This window comes from Crocuta crocuta, unplaced genomic scaffold, assembly GCF_008692635.1.
Source record: "Crocuta crocuta isolate KB4526 unplaced genomic scaffold, BGI_CrCroc_1.0 scaffold118, whole genome shotgun sequence".
Lineage (NCBI taxonomy): Eukaryota > Metazoa > Chordata > Mammalia > Carnivora > Hyaenidae > Crocuta > Crocuta crocuta.
This window is the reverse complement of record NW_027551558.1, coordinates 13,558,872-13,575,649: the sequence shown is the minus strand read 5'-3', so window position 1 is coordinate 13,575,649 and position 16,778 is coordinate 13,558,872. Positions and strand designations below refer to the sequence as shown.

General features: G+C 39.6%; 1 protein-coding gene and 1 pseudogene across 1 annotated transcript in view; one reads left to right on the top strand and one right to left on the bottom strand.

Annotated features, from left to right (window-relative positions):
- MSH2 (mutS homolog 2) overlaps positions 1 to 16,778 on the bottom strand; it is an 83,767-nt gene that overhangs the window by 40,806 nt on the left and 26,183 nt on the right. The window contains exon 7 of the mRNA XM_077749233.1: positions 9,232 to 9,431. Coding sequence (XP_077605359.1) covers positions 9,232 to 9,431 — 200 coding nt within the window. The remainder of the gene's footprint in view (positions 1 to 9,231; positions 9,432 to 16,778) is intronic.
- Positions 15,324 to 15,589, top strand: LOC144219363 (ragulator complex protein LAMTOR5 pseudogene; annotated as a pseudogene).

Below are 16,778 nucleotides of genomic sequence, written 5' to 3'. Positions count from 1 at the left end.
GATGTAAATTTAAAAAATAAATTAAATTTTAAAAATTAATTTAAAAAAGAAAAGAAATCACCTTACACCTGATGAATAGTTAGAATAAAAAAGATAAGAAAAATAAATGTTGGCAAAGATATGGAGAAAAAGGAATCTTCATGCACTATTGGGAGGAATGAAAACTAGTGCAGCCGTTGTGGAAAAGAGTATGCAGGTTCCTTAAAAAATGAAAAATAGAAATATTGTATGGTTCAGTAATTCCACTGATGTTTTATCCAAAGAAAACACTAATTTGAAAAGATATACACAACCCTACATTTACTACAACATTATTCTTTTTTAAGTTTACTTATTTATTTTTGAGAGAGAGTGAGAGAGCACAAGCAGGGGAGCGGCAGACAGACAGACAGACAGACACAGAATCCGAAGCAGGGTCCTGGCTCCCAGCTGTCAGCACCAAGACCAATGTGGGGCTTGAACTCACGAACTATGAGATCATGACCTGATCCAAAGAACACTCAACCAATTGAGTAACCCAGGCACCCTTACAGCATTATTTACAATAGCCAAGATATGGAAGCAATGTTAAGTGTCTGCTGATAGATGAATGAATGAAGATGCATTATGTACGTACACACACACACACACACACACACACACACACACAAATACACATACACACACTGGACTATCACTCAGTCATTAAAAAAAAAAAGATGAGATCTTGCAATTTGTGACAACATGGATGGATCTAGAGGGTGTTATGTTAAGTGAAATAAGTCAGACTGAGAAAAACAAGTATTGCATGATTTCACTCATATTTGGAATCTAAAAAACAAAACAAATGAATAAACAAGCAAAAAGTAGAAGCAGACACATAAATACAGAGAACAAACTGATGGCTGCCTGAGGGGTAAGGGGTAGGGAAACGGGTAAAATGGGTGACGGGGATTAGGAGACACAGGTTTCCAGTTATGGAATGTATAAGTCACAGGGATGAAATGTACAGCATACGAAATATAGTCAACAGTATTATAATAGTATTTATGGCGACAGGTGGCATCTACACTTTTAAGTATAGCATAAATACAGGGTTGCTGAATTACTACACTGTATACCTGAAACTCATGTAACACTGTATGTCAACTACACTCAAAAAAAATTTTAAGTGAAGTAAAGAAAGACTGTCTAATCTCAAGTTAAATGAGCAAGTAACACTAAAAATCAAAACAAACTACAGGACAGTTCTGGACAGCAGATAGGAGGTACCTCCTTACACATGCCTTAGGGACACTAACCTCAGATCCAAGGCCTGCCTGGCACTAGTCACAGGTCTGCTAAATCAGACTGTTCAAAATAGTCCATGACTAATAAAGTCAACTGGAAGTCTAAATTAATTGTGAAGTTGATATTAACATTTTATTCTACTAAATACTTTGGTAAATGGTAATAAAAAGACCTGAGTTTTAATTAACAAAGATTTAAACAATTTATCCTTTGTATTATCAATTCCGATCTAGAAGTTTTATTAAGCATAATTAAACTTTATCTGACCTCTTTAATAGATTTATGAAATGGGATTTAAAAGCTCAGGTAAGTGGAATAAATACTGGGAAGATACTGCTAATGAAAGTTTAAGTATTCACACAAATATGAGCCTGGAGCCAATAAAATACCAAATTAAACAAAGACAACAGAAGTAGAAGTGCAGGTGAATCATGGTAAAATGTCTAAGTAATCAGACAACTCTGACGGATGACCTCTGGCACATGGCCGTCCCCACTCTTCCTTCACTGCCGCCAGCACTGGTCAGCACTCTGGAGTAAGGGCCTCTCACCCTTCCTCATGCCCCACCCCGTTCCTTCAAGCATCTTCTCTGATCAGCTTCTCCAGCCAGGGCATCCCTTTTGTTTAAGCACAGCCACCTCAGTGCCCTCACGTGCAAGTAATACTTTCTCTGGTGCCATACTCCTTCTCCTTTATCACTACTGTCATTTTGACTATATAGTACTTTTCTTTCCTATATTGACTTTTTCTCTGATTCCACGGATTATTTATGAGTATCATTTTATACTTGTGCCAGTCCCTGTGGACAAAAGGAAACAGATTTGTCTCTGCCCCCAGTTCCTGGCACAGAGCTACTATAAACCTTGTAATTTCCTAAGTGGGTTTTTTTTTAAATGTTTATTTATTTTTGAGAGAGAGAGAGAAAGAGCGGGTGAGAGGCAGACAGACAATCTGGTTTGGGGCTCAAACTCAAAAACCATGAGATCATGACATGGGGCAAAATCAAGAGTCAAACACTTAACCAATAGAGTCACCCAGGCGCCCAATAATTCCCTAAGTGTTAAGAGCGCTAGGAGCATCTCGTTCTAAAAGGGTGACTCTAGGGGTGCCTGACTATCAGGGTTATGAGTTGAGCCCTATATTCGGGTAGAGTTTACTTAAAAAAATAAAAATAAAGGTGGGCTGCTGGATGGGGGCTGGTCAACAGAAAGACCAAACCATGACCAGAAGCTCTGGATGTTCATTTGTATCCTTTAATGAAACTGGTAAATATGTTTCCCTGATTTCTGTGAGCTGGTCCAGCAAATTAGGAGACCCTGGGTGGCTGGGTCGGTTAAGCGTCTGACTTTGGCCCAGGTCATGATGTCATAGTTCGTGAGTTCGAGCCCTGCATCAGGCTCCCTTCTGTCAGAGGGAGCCCACTTTGGATCCTGTCTCCCTCTCTTTGCCCCTCGCACACTTGTACTCACTCTCTCAAAAATAAATGAACATTAAAAAAAAAAATCCAAGGAGGTTATCACAGGAACCTTCAATCTGCAGCCAGCTGGTCTGGTGTCTTGTGGGACTATGCCCTTAACCTGAGGAATCTGGTGCTATTTCCAGGGAGACAATATCAGAGCTTGAGTTACATGGAAGGACACCCAGGTGGTGTCACAGAAAATAGTTTGGTGTGGAGGGAAAAGTTCCACACATCTGGTGACTAGAAGTGCAGTGTTCTATATGAGAGAAAAAGAGAGATACAGGACAAAGACTCATGAGAAAAACTGAGTTTTCCTTTCCAGTCCCAAAAATAAGATTATTTTTCCTTTCTTTCACTCATCACTTACAGCAATTTTCCCATTTTATCTTTTGGTATCTATTCTTGGGCTAGGAGTCATATTATTCCTGCATCTCTGTCCCTCCATCAAATGACTTACATCCACCTCTCACTAACATTTGCAACAGAATATAGTAACTAACCACTAAAATATACTAACTAATCACCATAAGAAAAACCAAACAGTGTTGGTGAGGATGCAAAGTTTGCTTATAAATCCTGTGATGGGCACTATAAATGAGTACAACCTTCTCGGAAAAGTAATTTGTCAATATAGAATTATTTGCTGTTAAAATGCAGACCAGGGGACTTCTTATAGGTTACAGGATGCAACTAACGTGTTCTGAAGGGAAGGGGAAGAAATGACATGATAAGATGAGCTAGGAAAGATTACTATGGTTTCATTGAGCAGGATGCACAGAGCAGAGGAGGGAAAAATAGCAAATGTGAAAATTTTAAGACGTGTATTAAACAGAAACAGACAATTAATTGGATACAGGAAAAGGGAAAAGTTATGCACCTTAGCATGATAGCTGGTACAATAAAATTTATCAATGAAATCATCTGGATACTTATAGGAGCTATCTTAAGCAATATCCAGGAATTTGCCGTAAATGCACAATACCATTATTTTAGGTTTTGCCTCAAGTTTTAATTTTAAAAGATACAAGGAGGCACCTGGGTGGCTCAGTCAGTTAATTGTCCAACATCGGCTCAGGTCATGATTTTACAGTTCTATGTCAGGCTCTATGCTGACAGCTCAGAGCCTGGAGCCTATTTCGGATTCTGTCTCTCTCTCTCTGCCCCTCCCCTGCTCACGTTCTTCTCTCTCTCTCAAAATTTAAACATTAAGAAAAAAAGATACAAGGAAGAAGGAAAGCCAAGGAAAGTTTTCTTTTCTTTTCTTTTCTTTTTTTTTAATGCACAGAGCCTGAAGCGGGCCTTGAACCCACACACCATGAGATCATGACCTGAGCCGAAGTTGGACACTTAACTGACTGAGCCACCCAGGTGCCCCAAAGAAAGTTTTCAAATAACTATTTCTTACAGGAGAAAGATGATTTAGAGTAGTGCTTCTATCACTCAACCCAAGTCTGCTTTCTAGACTGTTGCTGCCCTCTGCTGTCTCTGAATTTACTTTTATTTATTTATTTATTCATTTATTTATTTATTTAGGAATAACATTAATGTAACTTTAAACCTAGACTTAAACAAGGCGGTAGGAGAATATACTCAATTTCTAGCAATATACTCATATACTAAAAAAAATTTTTTAAGTCATGATTCTGCTTTTAAAGATAGTGCATTTGGTTTATTTTCCTCAGAAGTTGGACTCAGTTTTGGCTCTCTCCATGGAATCAGTAGACTAGGAGCTATGTTAAACTCAGTAAAATGTCATTCTGTTTTGTTTTGCAAGATTTTACTTTTAATCAGTCTCTTATATCCAACAATGGGCTCAAACTCATAACCCAGAGATCAATAATTGCATGCTCTGCTGACTGAGCCATTTAGGCACCTCCATTCTGTTGGGTTTTTTTTTTTTTTTTTTTTTTAAGAAAAAACTCAGATCAGTTAGGTTCCTAATGATTAGGGCACAACTGGAGTCTCTAATTTTCCATGTGTTAGAAAGAAAAGAACATGGTCTTTCGCACCACAATACCTCAAACAGTCTTCCTTCCCCAATGTTTTCTAGGCTGGGTGACTTAAATACCTTAAAGCAAACATCAGTTGCCCAAGTGGATAAAGTGAAGCATTTGATTTAGATAGTGTTATGATCTCTCAAAGGTCTATATAACTTAAGTGTAACCCCTAAAACAGTAGGAAATTACTGACCTGTTGCAAAACTCTCAAGTACATTAAGCCCCCTATATGCCGGAAGAAGAGAGCCAAGCTATTCTCAAGTCCAATTCCTAACTTCTGTGCTTATCCCAGGCAATGAAAGATTCCCCAAAGAATGAGCATGACAGTATTTCTTACCCTTTCTCTTGGACGGGAGGGGTAATTTACATATGCTTTTGAATATCTGATGAAATTACAGATCTCTGGCCAGAAAAGACACGTATACAAAATCTTGTATGAAATGTCAAGACACTCCTAAGAACTCCTTCAAAAATCCCAGCTTTACAGTTCCTGGTATTGAATGAAAAAAGTGCCAAAAACCGAAATGGGGTGAGGGACTCTTAAGAGAAAGGCAAAATATAGAAAGATCCAGCAACTCTACTTCTGGGTATATATCCAAAAGAAATAAAATCATTATCCGAAAGAGATATCTGCACTTCCATGTTCACTGCAGTAAACTTACAAGTACCAAGACAGAAACAATTTAAGTGCCCAATAATGGATAAATGGATAAAGAATGGGGTGCCTAGGTGGCTCAATTAAGCATCCGGCTTCAGCTTAGGTCATGATCTCGCCATGAGTTTGTGCCTCATGTCGGGCTCTGTGCGGACAGCTCAGAGCCTGGTGCCTGCTCAGATTCTGTCTCCCTCTCTCTCTGCCCCTCCCCCACTCACACTCTGCCTCTCTCTCTCTCTCAAAAATGGATAAACGTTAAAAAAAATGTTTAATGGATAAAGAAAATGTGGTGTATATATACAATCCTGCCACTTGTTATAACATGGTGGGCATTATTCTAAGTGAAATAAGTCAGACAGAGAAAGCCAAATACTGTAGGATCTCACTTGTATGTGGAATCTAATAAAACTGAACTCACAGAAACAAAAAGAATGGTGGCGTCTGACTCTTGGTTGCAGCTTAGGTCATGATCTCTTGTTCGTGAGACTGAGCCCTGCATTGGGCTCTGCACTGACAGCACAGAGCCTGCCTGGGATTCTCTTTCTTCCACTCTCTCTGTCCCTCCCCACTACTTGCTCTCTCAAACTTGAAAAAAAAGGGGGGGGGGCACCTGGGTGGCTCAGGTGGTTAAGCGTCTGACTTTGGCTCAGGTAATGATCCCGTGGTTTGTGGGTTCGAGCCCCACGTTGGGCTCTGTGCTGACTGCCAGCTCAGAGCCTGCAGCCTATTTCAGATTCTGTGTCTCCCTCTCTCTCTGACCCTCCTCTGCTCACGCTGTGTGTGTGTCTCTCTCTCTCTCTCTCTCTCTCAGAAATAAATAAAACATTAAAAAAAATTTTTTTTTAAATGAGGGGCATCTGAGTGTCTCAGTTAGTTAAGCGTCTGACTTCGGCTTAGGTTATAATCTCATGGTTCATCAGTTCAAGCCCTGTATCAAACTATCTGCTATGAGCACCAAGCCCTCTTCATATCCTCTGTTCCCCCAACTCTCATGCGCTACTTCTCTCTCAAAAATAAACATTTAAAAATAGAAGAAAGAGGTGTGCCTGGGTGTCTCAATGGTTTAAGCGTCCAACTTCGGCTCAGGTCATGATCTCATGGGTTCAAGCTCCACATCGGGCTCTGTGCTGACAGCTCAGAGCCTGGAGCCTGCTTCAGATTCTTGTCTCCCTCTCTCCCTGCCCCTTCCCTGCTCATGCTCTGTCTCTCTCCTTCAAAAATAAATAAATAAAAGATAAAAAGAAAATAAAAGAATGGTGGTTTCTAGCAGCTGGGGGTGGGGAAAAAAGGGAAGGTGGTCTAAAGGTACAAACTTCCAGTTAGAAGATTTAAGTTCTGGGAACGTAATGTACAGCATATGGTGACTTACAGTTAAAAATACTATACTGTATATTTGAAAGTTGCTAAGAGATTAGATCTTAAAAGTTCTCATTGCAAGAAAAAAATTTTAACTATGTGAGGTGACAGATGTTAACTAAACTAACTGTGGTAACTACTTTCCAATACATACATGTGTCAAATTATGTTGCACAGCTAAACCTACACAGTATTATATGTCAGTTATAACTCAATAAAACTAGAAAGAAAAAAAAATGGTCAAGCTCAGCATTTAAAGCTGGTGTGATAAGGACTGGACTGTGCTGGCTGGATTTAGCAACAGTAAGTAATTTAGCAAATGCCATTTCAGTGCTGTGGTCAGTGCTGGAAGGCAGCTGAGCAAATGGAAGACAGAAATGTAGGTGTTCAGAATCCTGACTAGGAACGGAAGGCAAAAAAGAGATGTAGGTACAAGAAGAGGACAGGAATAAGGATGCTTTCTTTTTTTTTTTTACTATGGAAAGGAAGAGATGTAAGGTTCAAAACAGATAATGTAAGTGGTTAAGAGTGAATTAATTGTTTAGAGAGCCTATCTCCATGATAATCTGATTATTATAGCCCTAATCCTGGTCAATCCTCTTGTGCTTTCAATTGATTCTGTTGGAATGGGGCCAGAGGATATGGAATCAGAAAAGCACAACACTATAAAAGATATTCTTAGGGGCGCCTGGGTGGCTCAGTCGGTTAAGCGTCCGACTTTCGCTCAGGTCATGATCTCGCGGTTGGTGGGTTCGAGCCCCGCGTCGGGCTCTGTGCTGACTGCCAGCTCAGAGCCTGGAGCCTATTTCAGAGTCTGTGACTCCCTCTCTCTCTGATCCTCCCCTGCTCACGCTGTCTCTCTCTCTCTCTCTCCTAGAAATAAATAAAACATTAAAAAAAATTTTTTTTTAATTCTTTTATTGGATGAGGAAATTGAAGCACAGGGAAGGTAAATGGCTGCATAAGCCACACTAAAGAATGTAGAAACAAGAAAGATAAAGACCCATTTTCTGTAATTCCACGTTAGTGTAACAAAATGCAAGGGCATTTAAGTTTCACCAGTCTGCAGAGGAGCCTTGGCTAGAATAGGAATAAGTCTTCCATAGAGGTACTTTAAGATAAGCACTTAGGTCTCTTATACACTTTAAGGGATAAGGTTATCATGAAATTTAAATTAAATCTGTGCTTATTTTAAATCCTGTCATCATAGAGTTGGGTTTTTATGACTGTCTGCAAAAAAAGCTTTCTCATAGTATTGAATGGTTTAACAGTCCTAAGGGATGATTTTTAACTCTGAAACTTAAAATGCTTTCTGTATGAGACATATAACTTCATAATCACTGAGCTGTTGTAGAAACTTAGGATTCACTTAAAAGTTAAAAACTACACTTGTAAGAGCAAGCTGATTTTATCCATACTATATTAATATGTAACTTTGCTCACATCATTCTGGTAACTTCACTGTGATGTCAACTGTTAGAGATTACCAAAACCCTTTGTCTTTACTTGTTTATACAGATGTGCTGGAAAGGTTCACTCCAGCAAGACTGGAATTAGCCTGAACGGTTTTCTTCAAGTTCCTTTACTGCAATGTTCTCTGGTCAAGGGATCAAATGTATCATGTTGTTCTGTAATCATGGATCTGAGGAAATTCAGGTTGGTTTGTTCAGCCTGTCAACACTGTTTGTGATTCATGATTTGCATGAGTGTCAATGAGGCCTCCTTGCACTATAAGGTTCTGCTACACAGGCTAATCACAGAACAGGAAAATGCCCACAAGATCAGCAAAACATGAAAAGTCCAGAAAACCTGGCTCTTGGTTTCAGCTCAGGTCACGATCTGTTTAATGCGTTTGAGCCCTGCGTAGGGCTCTGCGCTGAGAGTGTGGAGCATGCTTGAGATTTTCCATCTCTCTCTGACCCTCTCCCCTATTTGTACTCTATCTCTCTCAAAATAAATAAACTTAAAAAAAAAAAGAAGAAAAGAAGTCTAGCAAAATTCCATTTTAAGCTCCCTAGTTCCAAGGTATTCTGTACACACTGGTGGTCCCTAATGTGAGAGACAAGTGTACCTCGCCAAGGACTTTCCAAAAGGAAGGACAATAGGAGCCTACACCTGATCTCCCTGGACCCCTGCTGTGAAACTGGCTGTGATACATCATCCTTACATTAGTGCTCTACTAGACTGCACCCTTTTCCTCCAATAAACTATAGATTTGAAAGCAATATCATTTTGGGCCCTGTGAGTCTTCTTTAGCAACTGAACCCTGTTCAACTGCCACTGCTAGTGCAATAAATCCAATTACCCTGACATTCACTTCTAAAAAGCAAATATTTTAAGTTGTCTCATGATTCTGGACTTCCACAATGTAACTATAGGTCAATACAAACCTGTTAGAAAAACTTGGAGTGAGTTACCAGACCCAACATTATAAGGATAGTTCATTTGCTAAGTATACTGAGAATGAAGGAAAACAAAAACAAAATCATTGTTACCTTCATATTTTTCCAGAGCCCGAATAACATTAGGGAGTTGATTTATCCCCTGATAGAGTCGGTAACAATCTTGTAAGTTTGCTGCCTGTCTTTGAAATTTCTTCGCAAGTCGGTTAAGATCTGGAAATCGACGAAGTAAATCTTCTTGTAAACTCTGCCTCAATTCTGCATCTTCTACAAAAGCTTCCACTAAATTTAGTCTGAAATAAATTGCATTATAATTAATCTTAAATATTTTGGCATAATACTAAAATCTGTCTACTAGGTACATAAGAATCAACTAACTGGGGGCGCCTGGGTGGCTTAGTCAGTTAAGCGTCCGACTTTCGCTTAGGTCATGATCTCGCGGTTTGTGGGTTCGAGCCCCGCGTCAGGCTCTGTGCTGACTGCCAGCTCAGAGCCTGGAGCCTGTTTCAGTCTGTGACTCCCTCTCTCTCTGACCCTCCCCTGCTCATGCTGTCTCTCTCTCTCTCCTAGAAATAAATAAAACATTAAAAAAAAAAAATCAACTAACCGAATTCAGAAATTCCATGGATGAACCTTAAATCTATTCTGAAACATAAGCTTCTTAGGATGGAAAGCTCCATAATACTGTGATGTAAGCAGTTTCTGATTAGTTAATAACCAAATTAATGTTTAATTAAGTAGTAGTATCAGAAGATATGACATATACCCATTTCACTTGCTTTTCATCAAATTGCCAATTTTTAGGCAGAATTTCATTATTGGGATATTGTTACTGACACATGAGTGCACATGTAAATAATGATCTTCAATAAAACAGAATTACAATTCAAGAATGCTGCCAAATCCAATCCTTACTCTATCAGAAGTCTTATAAATTTTCAGAATGCATTCTAAAATTGCCTTTTCACATTACAAAGCCCAAAATTTCTAATTAAAAAACAAATAACTTTATTGCTTCCCCAAGTCAATAAATAAAACCTTGGTTGTACTAAGGACTATAAAACATGCAGCTCATATTGCTTTTGCAATTTACTGTAATCCATGGCTTTGCATTTTCTTCCTCGTAACTCACAGCAAGAGATGTTTTTACATCATGATCCAGCCATATGCATGCATATTGTAGGAGGCAGAATACGCCACCTCAAAACATGCTACTTCAGTGTCCTTAAGGACTATTTTGAGCTGACAAATTAAGAAGCAGAAAGAAAAGCTCTCTGCCTTCTCCCCATTTGCCTAAAAGCAGGATATAAATTTACAGATGTCCTCTCTCCTCTTTTTACCAGGAAGGACAAAAGTTAACCACAACTTTAGACCCTTATCAGCCTGGAAATGGTACCAGAGGAATCCACACACCAAATTTTACTTACTAGCCTTTATTTATCATTAGTTTCCCATCACTTGCAGTGCTAGGAACTCAAAATCCTTCTCTTTTGTTCTCTTCTCTGAAAATGTATTGTTCCTTTGCTAAGATGCTATATATGCCCAAGTTCTAATCAACCTCCAGAGTCACTCATCTGAGTGCTCCTGCATATAAGAATAAACTTCAGTTTGTTTTTCTCTTGTTAATCTGTTTTGTCAGTCTAATTTATAGGGTCTCAATTAGAGAACCTAGTAGGAAAAAAGAAAATTTCCTTCCCTACAATATGTAATTAAAATAGGTTGGGACGCCTGGGTGGCTCAGTCAGTTAAGTGTCTGACTTTGGCTTAGGTCGTGATCTCGTGGTTCATGAGCTCAAGATCCACATTGGGCTCTGTGCTGACAGCTCGGAGCCTCGAGCCTGCTTTGGATTCTGTGTCTCCCTTGCTATCTGCCCCTACCCCGCTCGCACTCTGTCTCTCACCGTCTCTCTCTCTCAAATAGACATTAAAATAAATAAATAAATAAATAAATAGGCACGTCTGGGTGGCTCAATTGGTTAAATGTTCAACTCCTGGTTTCAGCTCAGGTCGTGATCTCATGGTTTCATAAGTTAGAGCCCCACATCAGACTCTGTGCTGACGGGTGTGGAGCCTGATTGGGATTCTGTCTACTTGCCCCTCCCCTACTCATGCTGTATCTGGCTCTCTCAAAAACAAATAAATAGGGGTGCCTGGGTTGCTCAGTCGATTGAGTGTTAGACTTCAACTCAGGTCATGATCTCATGGTTCCTCAGTTTGAGTCCCACGTCAGGCTCTGTGCTGACAGCTCTGAGCCTGGAGCCTGCGTCGGATTCTATGTCTCCCTCTTTCTCTGTCTCTCAAAAAATAAACATTGAAAAAAATTTTTTTTAATGTTTTATTTATTTCTGAGAGAGAGAGCATGAGCAGAGGAGGGTCAGAGAGAGAGAGGAAGATACAGAATCCAAAGCAGGCTCCAGGCTCTGAGCTAGCTGTCAGCACAGAGCCCGATGTGGGGCTCGAACCCACGAACCGTGAGATCGTGACCTGAGCCTAAGTCGGAACCTTAACCGACTGAGCCACCCAGGCGCCCCAAACATTGAAATTTTTAAATAAACTTCTATTTACTTTATAGGTTTCACAAATAATAGTTACTGTATGTAATAGACTGTCATTTTTCTCTCATATTTAACCTGTAAAAAATAAGAGTTTTCACCTACTACAGTAATTTCATAACCCTCCACCATGTCAAAACTTGCAGTCTGAAAAACTGTATTGTAGAGATTATTGCAATAACATATATTTCATTACAGCCAAGAGGTAAATTTTAGTAATCAAAGGTAGAGAAGGGGCACCTGGCTGGCTCAATCAGTAGAGCATGCAACGCTTGATTTCAGGGTGGTGAATTCAAGCCTCATGTTGTATGTGAAGCCTACTTAAAAAAATTAAAAACATAAGGTAAACAGCCACAGGCATAGCAGATGGTCCTACGTTCAGAAGGCTACCAATGAGCAACCATTTTCCTTATATCTGTAAACTATATGAGCAGTAAATTAGCTCTCAAATTACATAAGGACAGAGAAAGGAAACAAATCAGCTTTCTAAATTTCTTAAGTATTTACTTAGCTCTTCATCAACAGTTACAATTCCTCTATTACCACAATGTTCATCCAGCGTATTATATGAGGAGAAAATTATGCTGCCCCCACAGCAATCACATGATGACCACCTATATTTAAAGCAAGATTTCTGAATCGCAACAATACTGACACTTAGCCTAGACAATTCCTTGTTCTGAGAGGGCTCTTCTGTGCTCTTTAATAGCATCTCCGAGTTCTACACACTGCACTCTCCAGTGACAGCCCAAAATGTCTCCAGGCACTGCCACATGTTCCCTTGTGCGGGAAAGTGCCCCAGACTGAGAAACACTGGTTTAAAGAAACTTGAATAAAAATTCATTTTAAAAGATAAAAATAACTAAAATTCTATAGAATGTCAAGATAATATCTAGGCAGCTGGCAGCAGATATATGTGGTATGGCAAATTCGTGGGGAGAAAAAATCTGCTACAGAGCTGGTATTATATTGTGTACTAGGCCCTGGGGCTATAAGCACTCACTACTCCAGAAAAGATCTCTAATGGTGGTACTCTAAATTTAAAAGACAAACCAGAATTTGAACAGTTAAGTCCCATAATCCAATAAAGCAAATTGGATAATAAAGCCTTCCTACCTAGGCCTCTGGCTCTAACTGGGCATCTCCAAGGTCGGTCTAAATCACCAGCATGGAAGTCACTTGGAGGTGGATAGTACAATATTCCTGGGGCTGGGACTCAGCTGTGAAATTTCTATGAGCTTCTTATGCACCAACATTTTGATAAAGCCTCAGTCCTAACAATCACAAGAAATCCCTGAGTTCTCATGATAAAAGCAAGGAAAGCAGTGTAAGGGGATGAGGAAAGGATGAAAGAACCTGATGCTTGGCTGACTGACCCCTCAACTTTCTCTTTCTCGTTTTCCCAAGACTCTCAGGTAAATGTTAAGAATCCACAGAGAAGATATTTCTGATTAAGAATCTTCTCATGCTGGGGCACCTAGGTGGTTCAGTCAATTAAGCGACAGACTTCGGCTCAGGTCATGATCTCACGAATCATGAGTTCGAGCCCCGTGTTGGGCTGTGTTGACAACTCAAGAACCTGGAGCCTGCTTCAGATTCTGTGTCTCCCTCACTCTCCGCCCCTCCCCCTGCTCACTATCTCTTTCTCAAAAATAAATGAACATTAAAAAAAAAAAAAAAGGAATTTTCCCATGCTTCTTCCTTATTCCAACTATTTAATCACTGTTTCCTCTCAAACTGACCAGGGAATGGGTCTTAAGTCATCAACACCACCTTTTGGCACATACCACCATCTTCCAATAATCCACCCAAATGACCAAGACAAAGGACAAGAGGGGCACCCGCTATGTTCTCTAGGCCTTTTAGAAAACAGAGAGATGATCCTTTAGCCACATACATGCACATGTGCAGGAAAGATGATCGTGACACTGCAGACATCAAGGGAATGGCACTGTTCAAAAAAGAACACCCCCAAATGTTACCATGGCAAGACTGGAAGAGTCTCTCATGTTATCTACATGCTGTAAGCAATGCTGTAAACAAACAAGGGCAAGATTCTTGCCAAGAGAACTAGTGCATATTGACTGTATTAAGCACTCAGCTTCCTGAAGCCCATGAAATAAAATGATCAGAGAGAAAAAAGAAGCCACGAAAAGGATACGTGGGTCCAAATGAAGCACCAGCCTGTTGCACACAGAAAGGCATGCTTTGAAAGAATGAGAAAGAGCCTGAACTGCTGGAACCCATTCCTTATGAATTCATGACACGACATAAGTAAAAAAAATAAAGACCTCTGAACTGTAAAAATGTTTCTCTTCATTGTGTAGAAGTGTATCCCCTCCTCCAAGGAAATATTTAAAGCAAACTTTGTGTCCTTAAAAAATAAATGATTAACACTACATAAGAACATAAATTTTTAGTATGAGAATTAAGAAGTTAAATAGGACAGGAATGAAACAGCTTCTAAAACATACAGGACAAGGCAATATATACTACTCCCTCAGTCTCTGGCCCAGGTATCATTAAAAGCCCAATAAATTACTAGTTTCACAAGTCTGTTCAGTACACCATTTCAGAAATAATTACAGTGTCAGTTTATGTTCTGGCTAATAAAGCTTTTAAAAAGGACTGCTCTGCTGTTTCTATGACAATGCCACTCTTAGAGAATCACAATTTTAGAAGATCCAAAGTTACTGTTGACATAACATAGTATACCTGTCAATCCTCAATACAATTACTCAGCTATACACAATTTGACACATTAATTTGCAAACTGACTGGAGTACAGATAATTTTTTAGGGTCAGTTCATCTCTAAAATTCAGACAGAATAAATCATGAAATTAATCATAAAATGTTTGGTATTTTAAAATCCACATTCTGTCCTTTCTTTGAAACTAGCATTTCTGATCTCTCATTGTAAAAATAGTCGACTAGAATTTCATGACAGCATATTTATATGGCTGAGAACAAATTTGGTACAGTTAAATGTAGCCAGAGCCACTCATCTGATGCATATTCTGGTAGGTTTGAGAAGATTAAAAAAGAAAAAGCATGGCAAGATATAAAGAGAGGAAATGCTTTTAAGGAATATTCAATCGTGGAGAAGGACATGCTCGATCTTACAGTTAGTGCTCAGTAACAACTGAGATACAAAATGCAATGAAATGTGATATGGATAAGTAAGGATTCCTATGGGAGCTAGGAAACTTCACTTTGGGGTACTGTATTTGCCTATATTTTAAACAGTTGGGATTTACAGAGATAAGACTTGGGGAACACTACTTGGGATAGGGGGCCATAGTAGAGACTTGAAGGGAGAAAAGTATAGAGTGCACTGGAAAACTGAAGCACAGAAGGATTAGGGGAAAAGTATGTCCAGACATAAAATGAAAAGGTTGATTTTGGAAAGAAAAAAGCAACATCTCTTCTAAGAGCCATAGAGTAAAAGATTTAGGAGGAGATTATTTGCTCAGAAGTGGGAAACAACTGAAGGCTTTCAAGGAAAGTAAAAATTTTGGGTTGGTCCCTGTAATTTGTCATGTAATAAAATAAGAGGAGACATGCTCCAGACCTGGGGCAAAGGACAACACAATGTGCTGCAGGACCCTTGGCCAGGTGGACTGTGGATGGGATGGAGGTGACCTTGGAGCAGCACTCGAAGGACACAGTGAAAAATCCATCCACTGCTGGGAGTCCTGTGCAGATTCACAAGGACTTAATCTGGGCTGCCGTGGGGCCCTCTCAGATGAGCATGCTGAGGTGCTATCTGTTTTAGCCCAACAAGTAGCAAGCTAACCTCAGACCCTCCTGATGGTGTGTCTAGAATCAGATAATAGGAACATTATGATCCAAAAACATGACACGATCACAGTGGCAGTGCACAAAATGGCCTCTTGACATCTCAAATTAGTTCTCCAACAGCCTGTCATAGGGGCTCAATCCTACCTGTACTAATGTTAGACCATTTATTTGGTGTGCATTCGGCACTTTTCTATTAATTTTAGAATTTTAAACTGCTTTTTGATACTCAAAGGACTTATCAAAATATTAGTAAGAAAGGTTCATGTTTTGAAGCAGGAGGTTCAAGGTCACTTCGTACACAGAATTTTGATATGTTTAATAAATCTGATTGGAGGAAAAAAAGGTAAGAATCAAGTAGCAATGAAAGCCAGCAACTCTTAATGGAGAAAGACAGCTAAAGAGAGAGGCCAGTATGACAAAGGGCCAACAGAGCACAAGAAATTCCATGGTCCCTATGAAAGCACCGGAAACACAGTTGCCTTTGTGGTGCAGGCTGGAGAGGAGACAAATGAACTTCAAAGGGCCGAGCAGATGAGCTCAGAGCAGAATAAAGCACTGCCACTAAACTTGATTTAGAAGCAGAGAAAGTAATGGTGGGAAAGTGATGGAGTGCAAGCCCTCTGGCTCTTCCTCAGAGGTTAGAGCAATGCTTCACCATTATGAAGAAACTATACTCACCTAATGACCTCCAAACCACTGTTTCCACAAAATATGGACTATTAACTAAAGTTGCCCTTCCACAAAAAGATAATACAACCTGGAAAGAAGTCTAGGGACCCTAGGAGTACACTGCCTGAAAAAGCAGGACATACTATCACCTAAGCATCACTAACATTTATCTAAATTTACATGACCAATACTTTTATTCAGAGACTTGGGTTTCTAATTTTTTTTAATATTTATTTTTGAGACAGAGAGACACAGAATGTGAGCAGGGGAGGAGCAGAGAGAGAGGGAGACACGGATTCTGAAGCAGCTCCAGGCTCTGAGCTGTCAGCACAGAGCTCGAACCCACAAACCACGAGATCATAACCTGAGCCAAAGTTGGATGCCTGGTTGACTAAGCCACCCAGGCGCCCCTAGAGACTTAGGTTTCTAACAAGACTGTTACAGTAATCAAACTAAATTTCATATAAAAAGAAATAATTCAATTTTAAACTAGAAAGCAGTAAGAATACCGAAGTCAATATAAAAAAAGATTTCATCAGCAATTTCTTTAAACAATTTTTAATGTTTATTTGAGAGAGAAAGAGCACAAGCAGGGGAGGAGTAGAAAGAATCACAG